This window comes from Anopheles merus, chromosome 2L (assembly GCF_017562075.2).
Source record: "Anopheles merus strain MAF chromosome 2L, AmerM5.1, whole genome shotgun sequence".
Classification (NCBI taxonomy): Eukaryota; Metazoa; Arthropoda; class Insecta; order Diptera; family Culicidae; genus Anopheles; species Anopheles merus.
This window is the reverse complement of record NC_054083.1, coordinates 31,136,952-31,158,763: the sequence shown is the minus strand read 5'-3', so window position 1 is coordinate 31,158,763 and position 21,812 is coordinate 31,136,952. Positions and strand designations below refer to the sequence as shown.

Below are 21,812 nucleotides of genomic sequence, written 5' to 3'. Positions count from 1 at the left end.
GAAATCCAAGAAGGCGAATTCTTGTCCTTTTTCAAAAGAACATTTTTCAAACGACAACACCAATTTCTATTCTGCCCCCATTCGTAGCAGGCTTGGCGAAGCTACACATTCGCCGCAGCAATCCGGTCGCATCGTTTGTTCGGTTTTGTGCTGTATACGATGGAGACCACAGTTAATCCTATCCGAACGGTCGGGAAAAAGGTAATTGTGGAGTACGGTGGTCGCATATATTCCGCCCCGCAGCAGGATCTACCGAAAGTGTCACGGACGGATGTGAGAGTTTGCTAAACGGTTGTGTTGGAGTGATTTAATTTCAATCCTGTTGCCCTTTCATCTTTCCTCCTTTCACAGTCGCCATCGAATAGGTGGTTAACTATGCGAAAGATTCAACAGCACCAGCAGGAACGTTCGGGTGGATGCTATGGATCGAAGGAGGAAACCAAGCGACCAGTCTCGGACACTCTCAGCGAGCTGAGCGATTCGGACGGTCAGGGATGCACACCGAAGCTTCCGTCCATTAATCCGACCGTATCCTGTAGCGCTGCGAAGGTTCTGTCCGAGCTGAAAGAGGAAGTAACGCGGCTCATTGACGAATCGATCGAGAAAATCGAACAAAATTGGACACATAGTGCGAAGTTGGACTCCGAAGCGGTGCGTGAAACTGTGCCAGAACCAGAGCTGATGATGGAACCCGTTAAAGCTGCGGAAGATTTGACCAAACAGCTGCATCCCGATGGAGATCGTGGTCTGTTGCCGCACCGAGAGCAAAATTTACAAGTACTACACACGGAACTGTTTGAGACGAGCAAGCAGCAGACGCGCATGAAGCTGCTCAACGAAATTCGTGATCTCGTGGAGCGATTGAAGGATATGGAAACGTTGGAATAGTGTGAGGGGTGGGCAGAGCGATCGCTTGTGTCTTTTGTAACAGTCGTTTTATTCGTTACTGACGTTTTATTGCTACATTCTAATCAAATAGAAGTTCAGCATTGACAGGAGCCACGGTGGAAATGCTCCCTCAATGGAAATCGCCCTGAAGTGTTGCCTAATTCTTCCACCCACCAAGGCGCAAGTTAAATGTAAAAGATATGAAACATCATCATCTTCATTGTCAGCTGCAATGATGGTAAAAGCTGTCCGGGTTCACACGTAGTGGGATTATCTTTGTGTTGTGGGTGACGAAAGCGATCCGTAACGATATTGTACGAAATGAATCAACATTGACGGCTGAAAGTAACATTGAGTCGGTCGGTTGGATTGCTCTCGTTCGTCGGCTGAGTACGTATTTGGCGAAGAAGTCATGTTCGTTGGATGGTATTGCTTTCACAATCCATTACCGTCGGTGCCCCGACACGACAAATCATGAACCACCAACCTTGCCTGGGATGTCAGATTCTCCGTAAATGGGACTTGCGAAGGGTATCGATTCCATTTGTTTGGTTGGTTGTTACGTTACGGTGGAATTCATTTTTAAACTTTGACAACTGGTGCGTGGTCTGGACTGGGTGTTACCCGTGTCTAGACGCGTACATCATTGAGAAGTCATTGAGGCATCATCCACTGTGGGATGAGAAGATTGCTTCATTATTGAAAGCAATGATACAGACACTGGGGGAATCAGGCATTAAACGCTCTCCGGCGTGCATTTAATACAAAATAATTAATTCAGGCTTCATGTGTTGAGTTATGCATCGAGATATCCTGGATATTCCATTCCCTTTTGAAGTTACATTGGCATCCTCTCCAAAAATGGCTCTTATCTACTAGCATTTTGTCATGGTTTTGTATTTTCTGAATTCTTAACCTTCTTTCTTCTTCAACAGAGGAAATTTGGTGTTTTGGGGCTTTAAGTTCTCATTGTACTCAGTCTTGTTGATGAACGCATCTCACCAATTCAAAGTACGAATGTTTCGTAAGGAAAGGTCAAAAACACAACAAACAAAATCGATGTAAAATGACCCCATTGCCTTTTGCCGAAACTCTACGGAACCACAGTTCGGGCGGTAAAGCTTTATTGATGATAACACTAATGCGTAAATTTAAGGTAAGTAAAATTACACCCATCGGCAGAATTTCGGGTGACATTTTGAGTGGCAAACATTTCAGATTCCTCGATCTTTTGCTCGCTTCTTATTGATGCTACCCCACTCTTCATCCCAGCAGGTGGTATTTAACGGTCGTCCGTTTATCAATGCTTTCCTCCCCTTCTCGCAAATTCCACCAACTTCGCGGTGAGCCCGAGTTTCTCGATCAAGTCCTGCCCAGATTAGCAGCAATAATCGTCCACTTCAGGCGCAAAACCGCAACATGTCTGGAGGCAGGCAGGGGCGTTAAAAGCTACCGCTTCGGAGGTTATGTTGACATGCATTAAGGCGAAGAAAATTACCTACTGCTGCCTACCAGCTTTCCGGTGTCCCGCACGCTGAAAGGCATGGGAAATCGGTTTAACGGACCCCGGTGTGCCGCCGCCGAAAGGACCCGATTATCGTCCGGCGTTCGCCGAAAGCGACCCAATGCGGCCAGAATCCCCGGGAGGGCACCACTCCGAGGATTTGTGTCACTCGGCTCGAAATCAAACTCATTGAAAAGATAGCCTCATTTCTGAGGGACCGAATGGGAATGGGATAGGTATCTGCAGGGTGCCGCGGGGCGAGGCAGATTATAAACACTGGCCCTCCATGTGACAGTGTTACGACAGGCGCGCTCGATCATGCCCGATCGCGAGGTGCTCAATGACGCACATTTCTCTCGCGCTTTTGCCCTCTTACTGCCACCAGCTCTAAGCGCGCGCGCGCCGCTCAGGTCGAGTGGAAGTGAATGGGCGCATAAAAGCATCGCAGACACACCGAAATCTCTTAATGAATTTGATGACATGGAGATGTGATAGGATGTGGCATTAATTTCCAGAAAGACGAAATCTCCAAACCCCGATTGGGTTCGATGCGGGTTGGAATACGGGCGGCGGGTACGATTGCTAATTAAAATACAACTGCGATCCTCAGCTGCGATCCCAAACTGAAGGTTGACCGCGGGTTTCTAATTTGGTAATTTAGCAAATTGTTCCACCAGCCGAATTGGAGGACCGATCCAGAACGATTTTAGAAAATTAGCGCATACTGTTCTTTGGTGGGGAATGGAAGACTAATGATCTTCTTTGCGCGCTCTGCCTTCGAGCTCTTGGACTTTTGGAATGTTTGGCTGGATTCTAACGAGTGGAGTGCACTTTATTTACTTTTTTCCCCTGTATCAATATAGCTTTCAAGATTAAAACTGAATGATCTGTTGGTAAGTTAAGGTGTTTCGTATTGTTTAATTTGTTTGTATTCGTATCTACCTTGTTCTTCGTGTTTCTTCAAGTACTAAGCAGAAACTCATCATTTAATTTTTTTTTACCTTTAAATTTAAATTGCTGTAATTAAACAAAATAAATTGCATTATCTGCTGCACCGGTAATGGCAGAAACGCATTTGAATAGACATAAACATCTAGCGCTTTCCATTCAAACGAAATACATCGCTCAGCACTACAAACAGTGCGATTGAGAAAAATATGAATCTGAAATGTCCTTCTGGTCAGTCAAACGTTAATCCTCTTGGTACAGTGTTCGACAAAGCTTCATCAAATGTGTTTCTTGAGGTGCTGAAGCGCAATAGATTTATAAAATAATTCAGAAGTATGAGCTAAAACATGGCTGAAAAGGTGAATCAAGCTTAAATCATTCCACAAATCACATTTTTCTAGATTGTATCTTTTTAAAATTTTGATTTCTATCGCAGTTGACTGTTTTCTCGTTGTAGAAGATTGTCGATCCCTGGGTCGTAGAGGAATTAATATTTTATCAATAATTTATCTAAATATGTTTCCCTCTTTAAACCCCGTGCCGCTCAAATACACATCACACGATCAACACAACATCCTCCCCTAGAGAATGTGTCCCACGAGTGCCGAAGGTGTAGCCTGGAATGGGACAACACTGCCACTTTGCCACCGCAAAGTCGGGGAATATGGACGCGTTTGTGATAACTTTCGACCGGTTTTCCCCCGCAGTCCGCAGCTGGTGACATCAAAAGGAAGCTCAACGGTGTCCCGCTACCAGGAGCGGGAAGGCCTCTAATGTTTGAAGTGTGGGAAAAACTGGAATGCCGGTGCCACTTGTTGTGACGAAATGGAGTGCTACACATTATTGTTTCACCTGGAGCGGGCTCTGCTCCACCGGCAGCGCACGGTTTTGCGATAAGCTCCGTTGCGCGGTAATGGGAAAATGCTGCTAACTGGGACCGTTCGAAGCCCGGCCAACGACGGTGATGATGATGTGTTTAGAAGGCACGGGGAAGGTGAAGGAAGCCAAGTTTATGTTTGAAAAGTAGATTATGTGACAAACGGCGCCCGAAAGCGTGCGAGCGGGCCGGTTTGTTGAGCGCTACCCGGGGAATCTGGAGGCTGGGTGGACGGGAAGTGGCCGATTAGATTAGCTCGGTACTTGGTGGGCTGTATTTTCACATTGCCATGCTACACGACTAGCCCGCAGAGAGAGAGCATTTAGAAGAGTGAGGCAATTGAAAAGATGGCATTTAAGATTGGCTAAAGGAATTTTTTCGGCTCCGGGCGGCAAAAGCCTAAAACGCCGAGTGCCTTGAGCGAATGTATTTTGGGATGCCGTTGGCTTATCGGTGGTATTTTTCTATCCTATGATTAGTGAACTGGTGCTTAAACACCTGTAATCAGGAGGGAAGCTTTTGAGCGGAGACGCTGGTTGAAGCTTTCGGCCAAGTGATAAATATTCCGTCCATTAGAAAGAAGCTTCAACGATTGCTAATGTAGGGAAATTAATTAAAAATGATTGCACGCGAGAGATAGAGCAGAGTCTTTTAAAAATACACGCTAAATTGGAGACTTATTTTCAGGTATATTAAATACTTAAAATAATGTTCCCACAGTTTGCTTCATAACATGGCAAACAGAACAGAGTTGTAATCGTAATGCACGAAGCGTTGCTCCAAAATTGAACCTCAAAAGTCGACGGCTCGACGTGAAACCCCTTACCGAATGCAGTGACGAAGTTTTGGCCGTCTTTCCGCTTTGACCTTGTGCCGCATTTTGAGCACACCGGCAGCTGCATGGCAGTGCGTACCGGCACGTTTGTGCAAATGTCCGCATCCGCAACCCGACCGCACCCGCTACTTTCTTTTGATGTGCACGCGCGTCCGCGATTTGTGGCCGGGTGGGGTAGCCGTAATTACACATCAGGTAGCTTTTATTGCCACAATTACCGGGCTGTAGTAACATGGTCGTGATAGGGTGGGTTTGGAAAGGGGGTAGGATTGATAGGAGCAGCAAACGTGGAACGGAGATTTTTCCAAGCGTTGTTTGTGATGCCCTTATCCGTCATCTGAGGCCCGATGTCTTTGCCGCCGTGTAAGAGAATTGTGTTAGTGCAAATGCAGTTAGTTGGAAGCGAGTAAAATTTCATGAGAAGGTGTGATAATTACCATAACATCAAATTTAAAGGATTTTTGAAGGATAGAGAAGAAGAGACATAGCAAAATGGTACGAAAATTATTAGAAGTTCCAATAAGTTTGTAGCATCAACATGCATGTATCGGTTCCACCGACCAGAGCAGATAATCAATTGATCGAGAAATTTCTGAGATATATCGGGTGAAGAATAATGTAATTTTTCAGTGTTTTTGAGTACTTTTTTATCAGAATCAAAATTAAATGATACGGCCTACTAGACCATATTTTCTTACGCTTCCATAAACTTCAGCTAGAGCATCGGTATCATAAACTTCCACTTAAATGCGATAGCTTTCCGCAGACATATTCTCCATAGCAGACGTATCTGCAAAATTAACGTTTTTTAATAGAAGTTGTCATTACTGGAGCAGCTCTCCATGTTGTTCAAACAGTAGTTCAAATGACAAAAAGTGGCATTTAACGTTTATTGATTGATTATGACTGATTAATGATTAATATGATTAATTTCAAATAAATTCTGCACAATTCGGAATGGATGAAATTGTTAAATAAAAATCATATCTTAATCACATCAAAATCAATTCAATATACTTGAACTGTGAGTTTATCTTAAAACTACCCGTAAGACGAAACTACTGGTACAAAATTGTGAGAATCCGGTTCGAAGGACTATTTTTATTACTTAAAAAAAATTAGCTTTTCCACTTCTCTTTCAATTCGGTCATCATCAGCAACGATATACTGCGATCATTAGACTTGAGTCACCTCAAAATTGGCCACTTGTACGACATTTCTTCTCTCTTCTCCTCTATCTCTTCATCCCATCGAAACATCCAACTAAAACGAAGCTTCATGTTTGCCGCCCTGTGCTTTATCGGTAGTCGGAACCGTGTCGGAGCCTTATCGAGAAACACTCATTTATGCCACACGTCGCACACGGTACGAGACCACGGATGAGCATCAGCAGCAGCAGCCTGTGTACGTCAGCCCATTTTATTAGTCCAGCGAGATTATTATTCTAATGATGCTGGGGTGGTGTCTGGGGTGTAGGCAAAGATGAAACGAACAAGCAGATACAAATACAAAGACAAAAGTGGACAGCAAAGCGAGGTGAAACAGGGCAAGCATTTTCAAACAAATCAAACGGTACCAGTTGGAGCACCGCCTAGGCTGTGGGCGTGTGAAGCGCCAAGGAGCCAGCTTTCGTTCAGTGGTAACCTGCCACGCGGTGCCCGGTGCACTTTTGCCGCACTTTTGGGGGGATTGGACTTGTGGGGGTGCGATAATGGGCACCATAATTTACGGGTCGACTATAATTTGCCTCGCCGGTTGACCTGCGCGGGTGACATTTTACCATTCACCGTTTCTTTTGCCGGTTGCCGGTATGGGAACGGTTGCCTTTCCTATGCTATGCTAGCGGGACCATTTTGGAACTAGTCGCGGTATTGCCGGTGACTTATTGTAATGCGCTACTCACACCCCCTCCGTTTGGCGACGAAACGTGCCTGATGGAAGGCTCATCTGTTAAGGCGTTTTATTGGCAGGATTGTCACATCGCGTTAGAAGAAGGACAGAACCTGCGCCGAAGATCGTTAAGATAGCAAGCGCCAAATAGATCGCGCATAGTTGTCGAAGGCATGCTTTTTGTTTCTCCTCTCCATCCATTAGGCGGTCCGAGAAGGTGAGGTTTTAATTCATTCCAAAACTTCCTGAGTTGTGTGTCGCTTTGCCCTCGCTGATTAGTTTACGTTTCGTGGGTGCGTATGTTTTTTGGTTGTCGGAGATATTAGAAGACAAAAAAGCCTATTTCTTGGTAAAAATGCCAGGAACCCATTGCTTGGGAAAGGATTTTTTGAACGTGTCCACACCGTTTTGGGGTTTGTGATCATGCGCGTGATCTCGCGTGATCTTCGCCCTCCCCCAGAAAATGAGATGCGATTTTAAGGCTAGCGCGTGCGTAGTTTATGATCATTGGCTTTAGAACGGTCGTGAGCCGCGTCATCAGGGTGTGTGTACACGTTTGAAGCATAAATCGTCACACGCCTAGCCACGATTTTCGGCAACTGTGGCCACTCGGACTCGTGCAACGGGCACGGAAGGTCAGAGCCATTTGTTGGGAAGATTTATTTCGGATTAATCGCGCCCCGTGAACGGGACGGGTGCGACGACACGACACTACATGGGTAGCCGTTTTGTTTTTTTTTCGGGGCCGTTTAGCCGGCAGTGTTTAGTCGCCGTTAAAACCGATTATGCTTCATGCTGCGGGAACAAGGCCGTTTAGGGTTTGGGTGTGGTTGTGTTTTAAGTGTGGTGAAAGCGCGCCTACAAGCTACTACAGGGTCCGCTGTCAGGTTTAACTGCGTTTGCAATTAATCGGCTGATAACGGTGACAATGTTTGTTGGGTTTAAATGCGAGTTTTATGTTAAACTTGTGCAGGTTGCTAGTTGCACAAAGAGGCAGCATCATTGGGAAGATGTCCTATGATGAGGGGATCGCGATTTCGGGGATCGGTTCTTTTCCTCAATCACATACTATCGAGCGCATTTTTTAGCGGGTTTAAATGCATTTTTGAACCTGTTTGTCCAAACACATCATCGCAACGCGAGGTAATAAAAAGAAGCATAAAGTTAACACATTACACCATCGTTCGGAGGCGCTTTTCGGAGTGAAAGATGTGCAACGCAAACGCTTCCTTCCGCCAATAAAACGAGCGCTCGAATGCTCCCGATCCAAGGCAAGGCCGATCGCGTCGAATGATGGTTTTATAGTCCCGTTCCATTCCAGCCCCGGAGTGGCGAGTATGCAAATGATGATCTCATGCCGAAATTGTTACATTTTATCATCTCGTCGCCGGGATGCAATGAAACTCGTATACAGGTGTTAAGTCGCTAATGATCACCGTTGCTGCATCGATTGCACCGTAAGCGAGCGATCACAACCCACACGGCCGCGCCTTTGAAGCTCTTCATCGTGAGAATGGGCGTAGGGAGGCCGGTGGCTTTGGAGCGTTTTCTGTCGTCACGATGCTGCAGCATAAGTGCACCAGTTACGGGTGTGCGATCGAGAAGATAAAATCGGTTTGCTCACCAAGCCACACCCCTTCGGACACGCGGTGCAGTGATAAATTATGTAATTGATTAATGATCGAACGGCGGTTTTCCGTTGCACGGGGCTTGTACAAGATTCTTCAGCTCCTCTGACTGCAGGTATTGTTACTTCATTGTTTTACATGTGCCCAAGCCGTTAAGAATGGCGCTGAGTTGACTTTCCCATGCAGCGCGGTGCGTGAAGGAACAAAAAAAGGGATGAAAATTGTTCCCTTATGCCGAAAGTATTATAAAACGGAAAGTGATGCTATAATTAACGTTAGTGTGTTAAGCATTAAAAATTTAAATTTTACTCCTCGGAAAAGAGAGGAAAAACGTTAGTGAAGGGTAACATCTTGCCATGTTAAATTTCATACCATTACGCTAAAATATGATTCTGTTGTGTTGATCGGCTGGATGAATGGATCTTGAAACTGCAGCAAAATGTAACATTGGTGCTTCTAAGCTCCCATCTTCATTTTTAGTTAAATAAAAAATAAAAACATTGAAACTTATTGGAATATTTTTTTGGAAAATATTGTCGAATCAATTTTAAACATAGCGTTTATGGGATATATTTGGCAGAAAAGCATCAACCAGCAAACCTGGAACGATGCAACGAATGCACATGCATTACCATATACCTTACACATCGACAGGGAAGTGATTACCATCAAACCGAAATATTTGACTCCATTTCGATTAATTTATTTTGCATTTTACACTTTCGCCTTGATGCGTTGTTGGTTATTTCCCGGTTGCCAAAACACAGAACATCCATCGGTTCGTACGCTGCGGCGGCAACATTAATGACACCGGTCGCTGTGTGCATCATTCGCGACCCGCGCGCACGGAAGGCGTGAAATGAAAAACGCATTATCATTATTTTATGATCCGTCCCACTTTTCTCCATCTGCTGCGCTAAAAAGCGCATGAAACGCAAATCAGTCCCATCGCCGCCGTCGTTGGGCCTTGGGAAGCTTTAGTTCGATATGGAGGGAATGCACATTAAAGGTGAAATTATAGCCTCACCCCTTCCCTGTGGCATTCCAGCAAACAAAAACGCATCACCGCTCATCGGCAGCTGCATTTCGGGTGTTGTCATCGAGCTGACTTTGTTGCATTTAATGCGGATTGATCGTACCGAAAACGCAGTGACGGCGGCGCAAAAGCTTTCTAATGAAGATGAGGTAGTGTGTGTGTGTGTGTGTGTGTGTGTGTGTGTGTGTGTGTGTGAGTGTGTGTTACCGTTTGCCCCGTTTCTGGAGTGGTCCGGTGCTTTCTTATTGCTCCGTTGCGGCGGTTTATTTTGGTTTTGTTTTAGGGGAGGTAGGATGGGCGATAAAAAATCAATTTCAAACCACTCACCACAGCTTCTCACACCGCTCTCACCGAGATGTGTGTTTGTATGTGTGTGTGTGTGTGTTCCTGGCACGCTCGTTAATGAAAATGAAGGTGATAAATTGAATTAGCATTCCCACACCATTTAGCGCTGCCGGCGGACCAAACAGCTCCGAAAAGCTTCTTCGCCTATAAAAACTCCGTTCCTGGCTCTTTCGTAGGAGGTGGGGGAGGGGGAATGAGGGATAGGAGAGCGAAGATGCCCTTGCACTAGGACACCGCCACGCCATTGTGGCACGGCGATCGTCCGGCGGTTTCGAAGTGCTAATTAATTATCATACAAATTGATAACGTAAATTTGAACACGATCTTTTCGACACCGGTAAATGGAGTTGGAGTTGTTGGCTTTTTTCGTAAGCAGTTTTGTGTGCATGTGTGTGCATGGTATAGGGTGCAATTTATGTGCCAAGCTGCCTTTTTTTTTAGTTCCTCCCAAAACCGAGTCCGTCCAGTGTGTTTTGATCGGTTTGCAATGAGCAATTAATTTGACTGGTTTTCTGAGGAGTAGTAGGTACGAACGTGGCATTCCCTTCCGTGGACGTGATTTTGCTGGCGATCGAGTAGATCGAAGCCTGGGAACGTTTCTTGATAGGGGACATAGGGGACGACCATTATAGTAGCGGGTTGAATTGCTTGAACATAAAAATTGATAGCTGGTTGTGAAGAGCGGCAGGTTGGTGTTATTGCGTTGTAGAGACAGTCGAAAACGTAGACTTTGGTGTACTTAAAAGCGAGGCGATCTTATAAATTAGGGTCGATCGGTGGTAGGTAAACGATCGCTTTATGAATGTTAGGGGTTTTGAGGGGCTTTTAAGCGCAATATTTTAGGATATAATAGGACGATATTGATATCTTCAATATTTTGTTGTTGCGATTGGAAATATAGATGTCTTGTAGAACGGTCCAGATTGTTATCTATGGCCTAGATTAGGGATCTCCTGACAGCGACCAGACTCGTTATGGTTTTAGGATGATAAAAATAGTCTGTTATTTCAACTAATTTGATCAACAATTTCATTTTTAAGTTTTCAATATGAAAATCAAGGTTCGATGATAAAAAGCTGTATAAATTTCATGCATTCACTGAATATGTTCTTAACAAAACGAGGTTTAAATCTCGTTCACCAAAACTGCAAAGGGTTTAATCAAAATGACCCTGGAGAATGTTATTTACGAACTAATGCGATTCACAAACGAAAAGTTTGAGGATCCCTGGTCTAGATACTTCTAGAAAATTTAAGCTACAATTACGATTTGAGATTGAGATTAAGTTGGTGTTAAAGAGATACTTCAAATAAATCCTAAAAACATAGTAATAGCACTTTTATTGTACACCCAGTTAGATCTACATGCGCCGATAGGCTGAACAGATTAGTAGATTGATTCATACCTTCAAGCTCTCTTGTACATCCTCAACGCTAAGTAATATCGGGATCTAATTCTAGGGTCGATGACGTTAAATCTTTCACCAGAAGTGCTAGGATTAACCGTCGGTATCGCCAGCACTTTAGAGGTAAGTATCCAAATCCATTATTAATTTCTTAAAGCTTGATTAATACAAATCCTACCTTAACATTGATAAATCGTCAATCTACTAGAAATCAACAAGTACCTGTAAAGCTGTAAACGTTCTTACATCACTCTCCTGACCCGTGCCGTCTATCAGCACGCTATCCAACACCCGGCGGCATGACTCTTTAGAAGAAAAGCCCCCATCAAATGGTATGCCAATAACCGCTTTATCTAGTTACCAACCCGGATAGAGTAAATATTGACACAAAAGTCGACACGGATGCCACCGCCGCCAATGACAATGTAGAGAAAGAGATAGAGAGACTTCGTCCAAGAGGGGGGACTCGAAAGTGGCACCCTGTCCAAAGCGCACATACATCGGTGATGGTTGGTAACTGCTGCCGGCTGGACTAGCTGTACTGCATATGTACTACTGTATGTGCAACTTTCAATGAACTGTACTCTGGGGCCACTCGAGGCTTCCCAGGAGTGGCGGCGCTCAGAGGTCCAATAAACTTTGCACAAGTGCGCCGGGTACCTTCAAAACCCCTGATGCCCACTCCCCAAGTGCCCCTTGAAATTGCACGATAAAGCAATAAATGGGTTCGCGCGTGCTCGATAGGCCGTCAAGTGTGTTGGAGAGGGGTTTCGGCGAAGGCTTGTCAATATGCCCCAACCCATCCCATCAACGACCCGGTAACTATCGACAGTTTGTACAGTTTTGTCTAGTGGTGTTGTGAGGTACGCGGGAGGGGTCGAAAAACACCGCCCGCGGATCGATTGTTGATAGGCCTGTGGGATCAGTGGGTTGTGAAGTGCAACATCATCATCACCATCGTCATCGCTCGAACGTTCGAACGCCCGGCAATCGCCAATTAATGCATCGTCAAACAAATGAGCCGCATTAGCGAGATGGCGTCAGCGCAGAGTAAGTGGCTCTAGTCACACCGTTCTAGCCGAAGGATGACACGAGCGTGACGATCGCCTTTGCCCACCGCCGATCTAGTTTGTTGCCCGTTGGGTGGATGATGATTGCGGAACGTCCGTTTGAGGCAATATTTTCCCCCGTTAAATGAAGTTTCTGTCGAGCTTTAATGACTCACTAATAGGCGCGGGATAATTAATAAGCATGCGGCAAAGGAAGCGGATATAGGAAAATAGCTAAACTTGTGGAAAGGGGCCATCGGTTAGAGCTGGTGATCTCGCTTACGCAACACTCTTTGCGCCCTTTGCTTCGAAGAAGGTAATCACGTTTTTATCATTGCTTTAGGTCTTATATGAACCAAAGTTACAATGCTGATAAGGATTAATCTTTGATAATTTCACGAAAAAAACCCAGATTAACTTTACGCGGTTACGGTACGATTGCACTCTACCTCTTCTTTTGAGTAACTTGCAAGAACAGATCCCTATTTCACGAGCAATCGGCCATGCACTAAGTATAATACTTCACTATAAAATCCCTAATCGCTATCATCAAACGTGTAATGGTCGATTAAAGCCGCTCATTTACGAACTTTTTTGTCCTTTCCCAGCTGCCAGCTGGATATATTTCTTCTCGCCGTGCACTTGAAAGCTCGATCACATTCACTAATCCCTGCCACGCTCTAACACTTTCTCCCAAACGCCCAGCTGCAGGCGAATTCCTTCCCTGAGCTGGCACCACACCTTGCAGCAGCATCACACACAAATCCTCTACGACGATGGGGTTGCGGTGTGTAAATGCGCAAAGCGAAAGGCTTCTTGTCGCTCTTCACACAGTTCTCACATCGCCCGTATAATCCCCTCACTGCGCTCATTAAGCGCATTAATAAAGAAAATTTATACCTTCCTTTCTCGCTTGTCGCTCTCTTGCGCCGTTTGCGCGCGGTAAAGAGTTATGATTTTATTCGCCCCACTTGTCCCGCTTTTCCTGGTCGCGCAGATCATCCGCCCGGTGGTGCGTCAAGTGTCTTCGTACGCCGTCGCTTCGTCGCTAAAACCCCGCGAAAGATCGATCAGCGCCGCACCATCGTCCGGCACAGGTCGGCAAGCGCAATAATAAATGGCTGGGCGTTTATAAATCAAATCATCTATTAAATGGACTAACCGGGCCATCATCTACCCTCGACCCTTCCCCAAGGTACGTTGTTTGTGTGCTGCCGCGTTGCTTGACGGTTAATCGTTTACAAGCGCGTTGCTTGTTCGCGGTGCCGCCGTGTAATGGGGAGCGACTCGGGATCGCTTACAACCCTCCCCCCTTCGGTTTTCTTCCCCTGCGGAGCGGATAAAGCATTTGTTTTTGTGTCTTTTGTAATCATAATTATCGTTGCTAATGCGCTAGCTGGCCTGGACGGATGATGATGGTCGTTGCCGGCGTGTACCGTTTTTAAGTTTCAACGCTTTCTTTCGCTATTGTGCATTGGGCCAGGAAATGTCATCACTAAGCAATCAAACATAAATGTAACAAAAGATGTGTAAAATAACAGTACGGCAACCTGCAGCGACGCTAGGAGGTAATCATTTTATTGACTTTCGGTCTTTACCTTGTGCGAGCGAACATTATGCGAAGTGCTACGGCGCAGATGCTTCATCTCAGTCCGGCGGACGGCGTTCCGGAGCTTTTTCATGAAAAACAGCATCACCATCCGCTGGTTCACGATTATACTCGCGGTAGTGCCGATGCGCCGAAACAGCTTGCTAATGTTGACCATACGCATCATGGCGATCTTTTCGCTGCCTCGCCCTACCCCCGTTCAGCTGCACTTTGTCATGAACCGCTTGGTAAACAGTATATCGATTGCCTCTGTCATGCGGTTTTCGCTCTTCACTTCGGTAATCTGCGCGTTTAGCCATTGGTACATTTTGTCTTGATACTCTTTGTCGAGTAGTTTTTCGTTGAAGCTTTCTAGGCTCTGCAAACAATCGATTTGCTTAAAGTCCATATCGCTTATCATGGGCTGCTTTGGCGCAGTTCGAGAATTGAGTCGGCTTTGGAGCATTTGCGCCTGTGCTTCGAGGTAAACCACTTTATCAGTAATTTTGTGAACCAACGCCTCCAGCAGGGTGATTTTTTGATTAACTTTTAGTAGAAAGTTGTAGAAATCTTTCTCGGATATTGTACGCACCGATCCTGGTGCAATTTCCATTGTTTTTGTGTGAGTTTTGGAAAAGGATGATTCAGCTATTGATAAAAAGGCAGTTGAAATTATAATGGAGACATTATTGAATGCTAAAAACTGTGATGTTATTTAATTCATTTACCTTTTTCCTCACTGATATCTTCTTCGCAAGGTACGTTCGAGCATTCTTCTTCCATGGGGCAAGGCGTTGGACATTTTTGAATTACTTGCAAAGCAGTGTCTTCCGATGGTTCAATGCATTCTCCTTTCAGCTTGGAAACATGGCCATGTGCAACAGATAGGTTCGGTATATTAATCATTTTCACTGTGCAATTCATCTTTATCCACTTGGTGTTGGCCACACTTTCACCGTCAGTTAACAGTTTGTACATTTCTAGACCATTGCACCTTGGCCACAGTAGAATCGTTTCCATTTGTTCCGTATCCAAAAGCCATCCTTCCGGCACAACGTAGAGCTGTTTGTTAGCATCGCTCGCATCATGTGCCTCCACTATTGCGAAAGGCATTTTGTGGTCAAAAGGCAGGCGATAAACTTGTACGGCGATTGGTATAGATATTTTATTAAAACTAGAATGAAGCAAAAAACCAAAAATTCTCAATTAGGAAGAGCAAAATTTTGAAAATTTCAGAAAAAAAGAAAATAGAATTAAAAAAAAGTGTTAGATTTTTGTCATTTTCACAGCTTATTTGGTGAAAAATGAGTGTAATTGTGTTTAAATTGGACGAACCATTACCATGCAGCATCAGCCGGCCTGACCGCCAAGGTCATAATGCTCTCAAGGTAACATCAAATGTAAACAAAACAAATCAAAACAAACCAAAACAAGAAAATAGAATCATTGCAACGTGCAATGCTCACTAAAAGGACTTAGATTGTAAATTGATTCATTATCAACAGGCAATTAGAGCGTAAAAACTAGCTCATAACAGCCCCTAACCAGCTTGTAGCATTCTTCTCTACGCTACGACGACCGGCATTTACAGCAGCGTCAAAGCTCCGTCACACGCTCCCGTGGTGAACTCCCTTTTCACGCTCCCTACGCACTGTTTGGCACCGTGTTTTTCTTACCACTTTTAACGTGCGAAGGTTCATACGAAGCTCAGGAACGTATTTCCATACCACGTTGCACTCGAAAAACGGTACAGAATGCAATATTTTTACCACAAAGATAAACACACAAGACGCTGCCGCAGCTGCTCAAAACAACCACCGAGTGACAGAATGGCCGTGCCGGAGCGCCGCTGTCACTTTCAAGCTGCGTAGGTTTATAGCGGCCGGTTCGTTGATTCGATCTGTTTACGTTCGCGTGAACTTCGCCAACGCGAACCAAAGTACGATAAAATGTGCTAAAATGTTATGAAGAAGATTTATTTATGTTTTAAAAACATAAAAATGATGAAATATTAAACTTAAAACCATTCTGCTGGATCATAATCGCGGGTAGAAAGCAAAAAATCACGTACAGTTCATTCCATACGCGCCACTATTTAGTAGTAAATTATGAGCTTGACCATCGCCCCGGGGATAGATTGCGATGGAAACAGGGAAGGCTAATCACGCGGTGCGTCCGTCCGAGATGTGTAGTAGCCACCGGGCACACGCCATTAACCGTTTATAGAGGGCAGGCCTATGTGCCATGCTATGCTCGTCGCAACATATAGCGCCGATTCCCGGTGGCAATCGGCGCAGCGCTACCGTGAGAGACGGTTCGCCCGAATGGCACTTGGTGCGCTCGTTTGCGGTAGTGCCGAGGCTGTGGCGCAATTTGTGGCGATTAATCATGTCATTATTCACACTACCGACCGGGCAGGCGCTGGCAGGGTCTATTTCGTGACGAAATGCTTGTGAACCTGGTCGGCACTGAATTAAAAAAAAACTGATGTAATGTGCTGCGTTAAACGTTCCGAAACGGGAATCGGCGGCCACGGGAGGCAGAGGTAAAAGTTGAGTAAAATTTATTTTCTCCTTCTGTTTAATCGCCTTGCGTCTTTACGAGTTCGTCATTTGTGGATATTTTCTTACCACAGCAGCACGCACGGGCGCAAGAGGCGAAACATTGTGATTTCTCCGGTTTTGGCTGTTGTTGAAATTGCACACTTTTTCAACTCACAGCACTTACCGATTGAGGTTTCGGTTCCTTTCAGGTTGCAGTGCACGCCTTTGTTCAGACCTACCGTCTGATCCACCAGTGACATCGTTAGCAACACCAGCAAACTCACCACCGTACAGAAGCCCTTTGGGCGCTTTTACGTCCCATGCACACCACAATGCATCCCGCGCAAGTTAAGAACTTAATTGCGAGTTCATCATTCACAAGCGCGCTTCTTGGTGTTCTTCTGTGGGCACTGCCAGTTTTACAGGTTGCAATTAAAACGGAATAAATTATGTGATTGTCCTTTCTGCTGCCCCTCGCCGACCGTTCTATCCACCGGCCAGGGAAACGGACGTTTCTTCTACTTGCTGCATTCATTTCCGGCACGGGTACGATACGATCTTTGATCGCTTCTGCTTCTGCACAGGCAACATTTTCGTGGTCAGGTTACACCCTCCGTCTTCCATCACCCCCAGGCAGTCCCTATTGATAAATGATCGCGAGTCTGGAGCGGGAGTTGATGACGCTTTTTTTGGGCGAGATGCTTTCAATGCTCTTGTTCTCAGCTTCCGAATGTAATCAAGGGGCTGATGCACACCAACACGCATCATACTAGCGGCCCCAAACCCTGTCTAATCGCTGTTGGTTGATCTGTTTCCAAGCGGTGGAATGCATCTTTCCTCGGCAGTGGCCGGCTCCTCCCCCCTTCCCCCAGGCAAGTGTGAAGATCGGAAATATTTTGCACAAAGGAAATCGATTTTTTCGCAGCTTCTGCACCACGCCCCATCGATTCGGTGTGTTTGGTTGCGGGCAGCTTTGATCGTTTTGGTTGGTTCGCTTCTAAGCAGCGTAAAGGTAGCGGCGAATTCTGGGAATTTTGGGGCTTTGAGTCGAAGGACTGCAGAGAGGATGCCAGGGATCAGCAGAACCATCGGCTGATTGTATCAATCGCATTTGCAAGCGAAGCGGGTAGGATGCAGGTGCAAGAGATTATTGGATTAAGTGTAATTGCTGTTACGATTCGCACGCAAAACGGTTCGCTTAACGCGGCAACGTATATCGGTGATCATATTATTCATTCAATAAAGCGTAACCTTGAATGTTGAGAAAGGAGATCGGTATCAAGTGGAAGTAATTCCCATAAAAAGGGGCCCATTTTGACCAAGTTCTGGATGTTGTTTAAAGATGGTTGATTAAATATTGTCTTTAAAGTTTATTATCAGCATATAGGAGAAGCTTGATATATTCTTCAGAAAGTTATAACATGAACTTCAAACTAAATTTGAAGAAATCATCCACATTTAAAAAAGGTTCTTGAGTTTTTTGTTTAGAAATTTAAACCATATCCGCTCGTCCATATATGACTCAGTCGACTCTAGGGCAATGAGATTCAGTTCGGGCTCCTTACAGCGCTGATTAAGCGCCTCTGATTGACCTTAACGCAGAAAAGAAAGCCTTTTTCAGACCGCCTCACGGATTTTCGGCTTGTGTTACTCAGTGTTGTCAAAGAATGCAGGAAATACACCCAAAAGTATCAACGTATCATCGGCGACGATTAAATTATTTCCACCAACGTCTGCTTCCGAACGAACATTCGAACGAATGCAAACCCCTTACGACACTTAACTTTCCCTCGCAACGGATGCTTACCGAAAGAGAAAAAAACTCAAATTTTGTATGATGGCAGTCGATGCTGACCTCGAAATAAAATCAGAAATCCAACAGACGAATTTGGTTTGTTTGGCGAGGGCTGCAAAATTGCAATCGTATGAAATAAATAAATATTCAACAGATTGTCCGCCAAAAAGGGACACTCGAAAATCAAGCCATCCGTGCTTTGCTGTGGGAGTGTGCATCGGTGAGCTCAGTGTGTGTGTGAGCGCGCGCGCACAAATTGAGTCGTATGGCGCGAGCGCGCGCCTTGCCAACTCGTTACCCGCCCCCAAAAAACCAAATACCAGTCGTGTCCTGTTTCGGTCCTCATCAGTCATACACCTTGCTTGCGTAAATAATGATCGCACCTTCGAGTTTGAGGGGGGGACACAAGACTTAGCAAAAGCGGGTCACCGCCAGCTGCGTGAAGCACAGAACCCGGCAGCACAACGGCCGCAGCTCATTATTCACTGCAACCCCCTCCCGCTGGGCAGTGCTGGAGCGCTGCCACCGGTGGGAGGATGCTGATGCAGTGTTGGCCAGCACCGGGCGGTGCATTGTCATGTTTGATCGAACGCACAAGCGTGCACTTTTCACCCGACGCACACTCAATCCAAGGACTCGCCTTCCTTTTTGCGCATTTTGTTGTTGTTGCCGTTACCGTTCGCGCAGTCGCACCGGGTAACAAGTAAATCTTAATCCTCGAAATGTCCCCCTCTGAAAGGGCTCCCCACTCACGATATCGATCACTGACAAGACAATTGACAGATCGCGCGTGATTCATTACCACTTCTACGGCGGATCGAAGAGACTGGCACAATTGTAGGGCTGCTTGGGGGAAGTCGGGAGGCATATGCATAATGCTATGATAAATGAGCCATTTGCCTTTCGGACGGATCTGAGCGTTTCGGTGCAAGTGCGTCCGGCCGGTCCGGTCGAAGGTAACGTTCGATAACAATGGCGACTTTTGGAGTGTGGAATGGCCGCTCGATCTGCTGAACAATGGCGATATCAACATCTTGCTCCGGTTTAAGGTTTAACAATCCACCGATCGAATGTTTCAATTCGAGACGATTGCTTTCCTTGGTGAATACGTTTTTTTTGGCAAAGATTTTTGACCATTTTTGTTTCATGCAGGAATGTTCACATTTAATGATATTTTGATGATTTGTATTTTGAACGAAAAGTACTTGATTTTTACGATTCGATTGATACCGATTTGAATTTAAAACTACAATTGATGGAACTATTTTAAACCCTATACAAAACGTATATTTTAGCTTGATCTTGATGTAGATCTTGATGTAGAGCCTAATCGTCTAAAAAAACAAAAGAAAACAATACTCCTCTTCTATCATTAGAAGTTGCGTTCCTTAATTAATAAGCTATTAAAATAAGATAAAACCTGCTACACCTTTTACAGGGGGTTTCAAATCACTATCGAAGGTGCATATCTATAATCACCGCCTACTAGATGTTTTTCAACTGCTGTCAAATGATGCATTTGCATCATACAGTTTTCAATGTCAACAACAGTTTTCATTACATGCGAGACGTTTTTCAACAACTGTCAAATGTTGTATTGGCAACAGAATAATATTTCCGTTCTTTCAAATGATTTTCAACACGTTTCAAGCTGGATTTAATTTGATAGTTATTTGTGTTGTGTTGAAATTCATGTGTAAGAACTGAAATTAGATTGTGATGTCTTGGAAACCCCTGTAATAAAATTTAAGTTCTTATACAAGATTTTCAATACACCGCAAAGAACTATCAAACTCAATCCAGCTTAAGATGTGTTGAAAATCATGTGGAAGAACTGAGAAATTATTGCGATGCAATGATTACATTTGACAGCCGATGAAAAACATCTCGCAAGCAACGAAAAATGTTGTAGATATTAGAAATTGACTTGGAAATTCCTGTACAACATTTTTTGTCTTATTTCCCCCCTGTTAACTCCGCTTAATGCTACTTCTTTGAATGTTAATACTCCTCTTTTATCCCGTCTTGCCAATTCTTCTTCATCCCCTCGCCCAAGCTCCTAGGTTCTGCAATCTTCCAACATTTGCATACAGTCATCTTATCCGTCCGTGTGCCTCGCTACAGTACCAGTGGCACCAGTGCACCATCCAACGATAAAAATCCCCCCGCTTCATTCGATAATAATTCTTGTTTGAATCTGATTAATGATCAACAAATTTGTTTTCTCCGATACGCTTCGCTACGCACCGTTCCTTTATCGCATCGACGCACTGGAGTAAAGGGCGGAAGCTGCACCGTCAACCAGCTCCGCTATCGTGTTGGATTGCAAAATGAACCCCCTCCCTCCGCCGGACAACCCCTTGCGATAAAATACAAGTGCAACTGCGTGGATAGTCGCGCGAGTCCGGCAGAATGTATGAGCGCGCGCGCGCACACACACGCGGGCACTCGCGTATCGCCGGATGAAGCAAACGATGCGCACCATACTATCTTTCCACGGCGCTGATCTTTGATTCCCGCGTTCTGATAGTGTGCGTCTCCCTTCCCCGCCCGGAGGCTACCGCGACCGGGGGAGTTGCGGTTTCGAGGCGAATGGGAATGTAGCAGCGGTCGCAGCAGTATTCGCTCCGTATGCTCGGGAGTCCCGCCCGGGGTACACAATAAAAGCTAACAAAATGTGTAGCAGGACAAATGGACATGAAAATGTAAAGAAAGGAAGAACGTGTAGCAGCAATGGAATCGCTGCGATCGCGGGTAGCAGCTGCCGTTATTTATTTGTAATTGTAATCATTAAATTACGCGCAACAATCGGCATCAGCGCAGCTTCCGAGCCTGGAACCCGGCCAGAAGGGAGTATCGGAACCTTGCCCCACTCGCCGATATCAGGGAGCGGCAAATTTTCATTCCAATCGACATATTTTTCCTCCTCAGGATTGCCTCAGGCTTGGGGTGTGGTTTTGGGAAAAGGGGAATGAGGGGGGAGCGGGCTATGGTTCGAGCGCAGATTGCAGCACACTTCGGCCGTACTGATACTTCAGGCGACAGCTTCCGAATGTTGTTTTTTTAGGGTTTGTGTGGCATTGAATACTTTGTGAGGTGGTTCGACGTGAGTTAAATGTATTTTTGTTTCTTCATTCCATTTAAATTTCGAATCAGTACAATGAACATGTGACTTTTTTTAAATATTTATTTTCATATAATCTTTTGGCCGATTGGTTTCATTAGTCTCGTTACATGTTTGTGGGATGTATTGGGAAGGGTTCTTCGGTTCATAGTAAACATCCATTTTCAGAGCTGGATACTTGAACTTTTCTGAAATTATGTCCAAATAGTGCTCGATTGTTTAAGTTAGGAAAAGTTCCTAATATTTTGAGGACTTACATTTTGCTACACGTTTTACAGGGGTTTGCGATCAATTTCCAATGTGAACAACATTTTTCTTTGCCTTCAAGATATATTTTCAACAGCATTAGACCCTGAT

At 45.0% G+C, this 21,812-nt stretch overlaps 2 protein-coding genes across 3 annotated transcripts; one reads left to right on the top strand and one right to left on the bottom strand.

The window, feature by feature from the left end:
- Positions 1-54: 54 nt before the first annotated feature.
- On the top strand, positions 55-1,028 carry LOC121592939. 2 transcript variants are annotated; one of them, XM_041914879.1, is made up of 2 exons: positions 55-201; positions 352-1,028. In XM_041914879.1, exons 1-2 carry the CDS (start codon positions 160-162, stop codon positions 886-888), a joined length of 579 nt encoding a protein of 192 aa, XP_041770813.1. In that variant the 5' UTR covers positions 55-159; the 3' UTR covers positions 889-1,028. The 2 variants fall into 2 exon arrangements, with proteins under 2 accessions (XP_041770813.1, XP_041770812.1); XM_041914878.1 differs by having other exon boundaries at positions 55-273.
- A 12,907-nt stretch (positions 1,029-13,935) lies between these two features.
- Positions 13,936-15,812, bottom strand: LOC121592478. Its single transcript, XM_041913953.1, has 3 exons — positions 15,670-15,812; positions 14,722-15,167; positions 13,936-14,641 (listed from the first exon to the last, which is right to left on the bottom strand). Exons 2-3 carry the CDS (start codon positions 15,104-15,106, stop codon positions 14,214-14,216), a joined length of 813 nt encoding a protein of 270 aa, XP_041769887.1. The 5' UTR covers positions 15,107-15,167; positions 15,670-15,812; the 3' UTR covers positions 13,936-14,213.
- Positions 15,813-21,812: the final 6,000 nt, after the last annotated feature.

What these genes read in the sequence shown, in the direction of transcription:
- LOC121592939 (XM_041914878.1), top strand. Translation starts at nt 160, where the DNA reads ATGGAGACCACAGTTAATCCTATCCGAACGGTCGGGAAAAAGGTAATT. An exon ending in CGAAAGTGTCACGGACGGAT is followed by an intron (nt 274 to 351) that starts GTGAGAGTTTGC and finishes CTCCTTTCACAG; the next exon opens with TCGCCATCGAATAGGTGGTT.
- LOC121592478 (XM_041913953.1), bottom strand. Translation starts at nt 15,106, where the DNA reads ATGCCTTTCGCAATAGTGGAGGCACATGATGCGAGCGATGCTAACAAA. An exon ending in AGATATCAGTGAGGAAAAAG is followed by an intron (nt 14,642 to 14,721) that starts GTAAATGAATTA and finishes TTTTATCAATAG; the next exon opens with CTGAATCATCCTTTTCCAAA.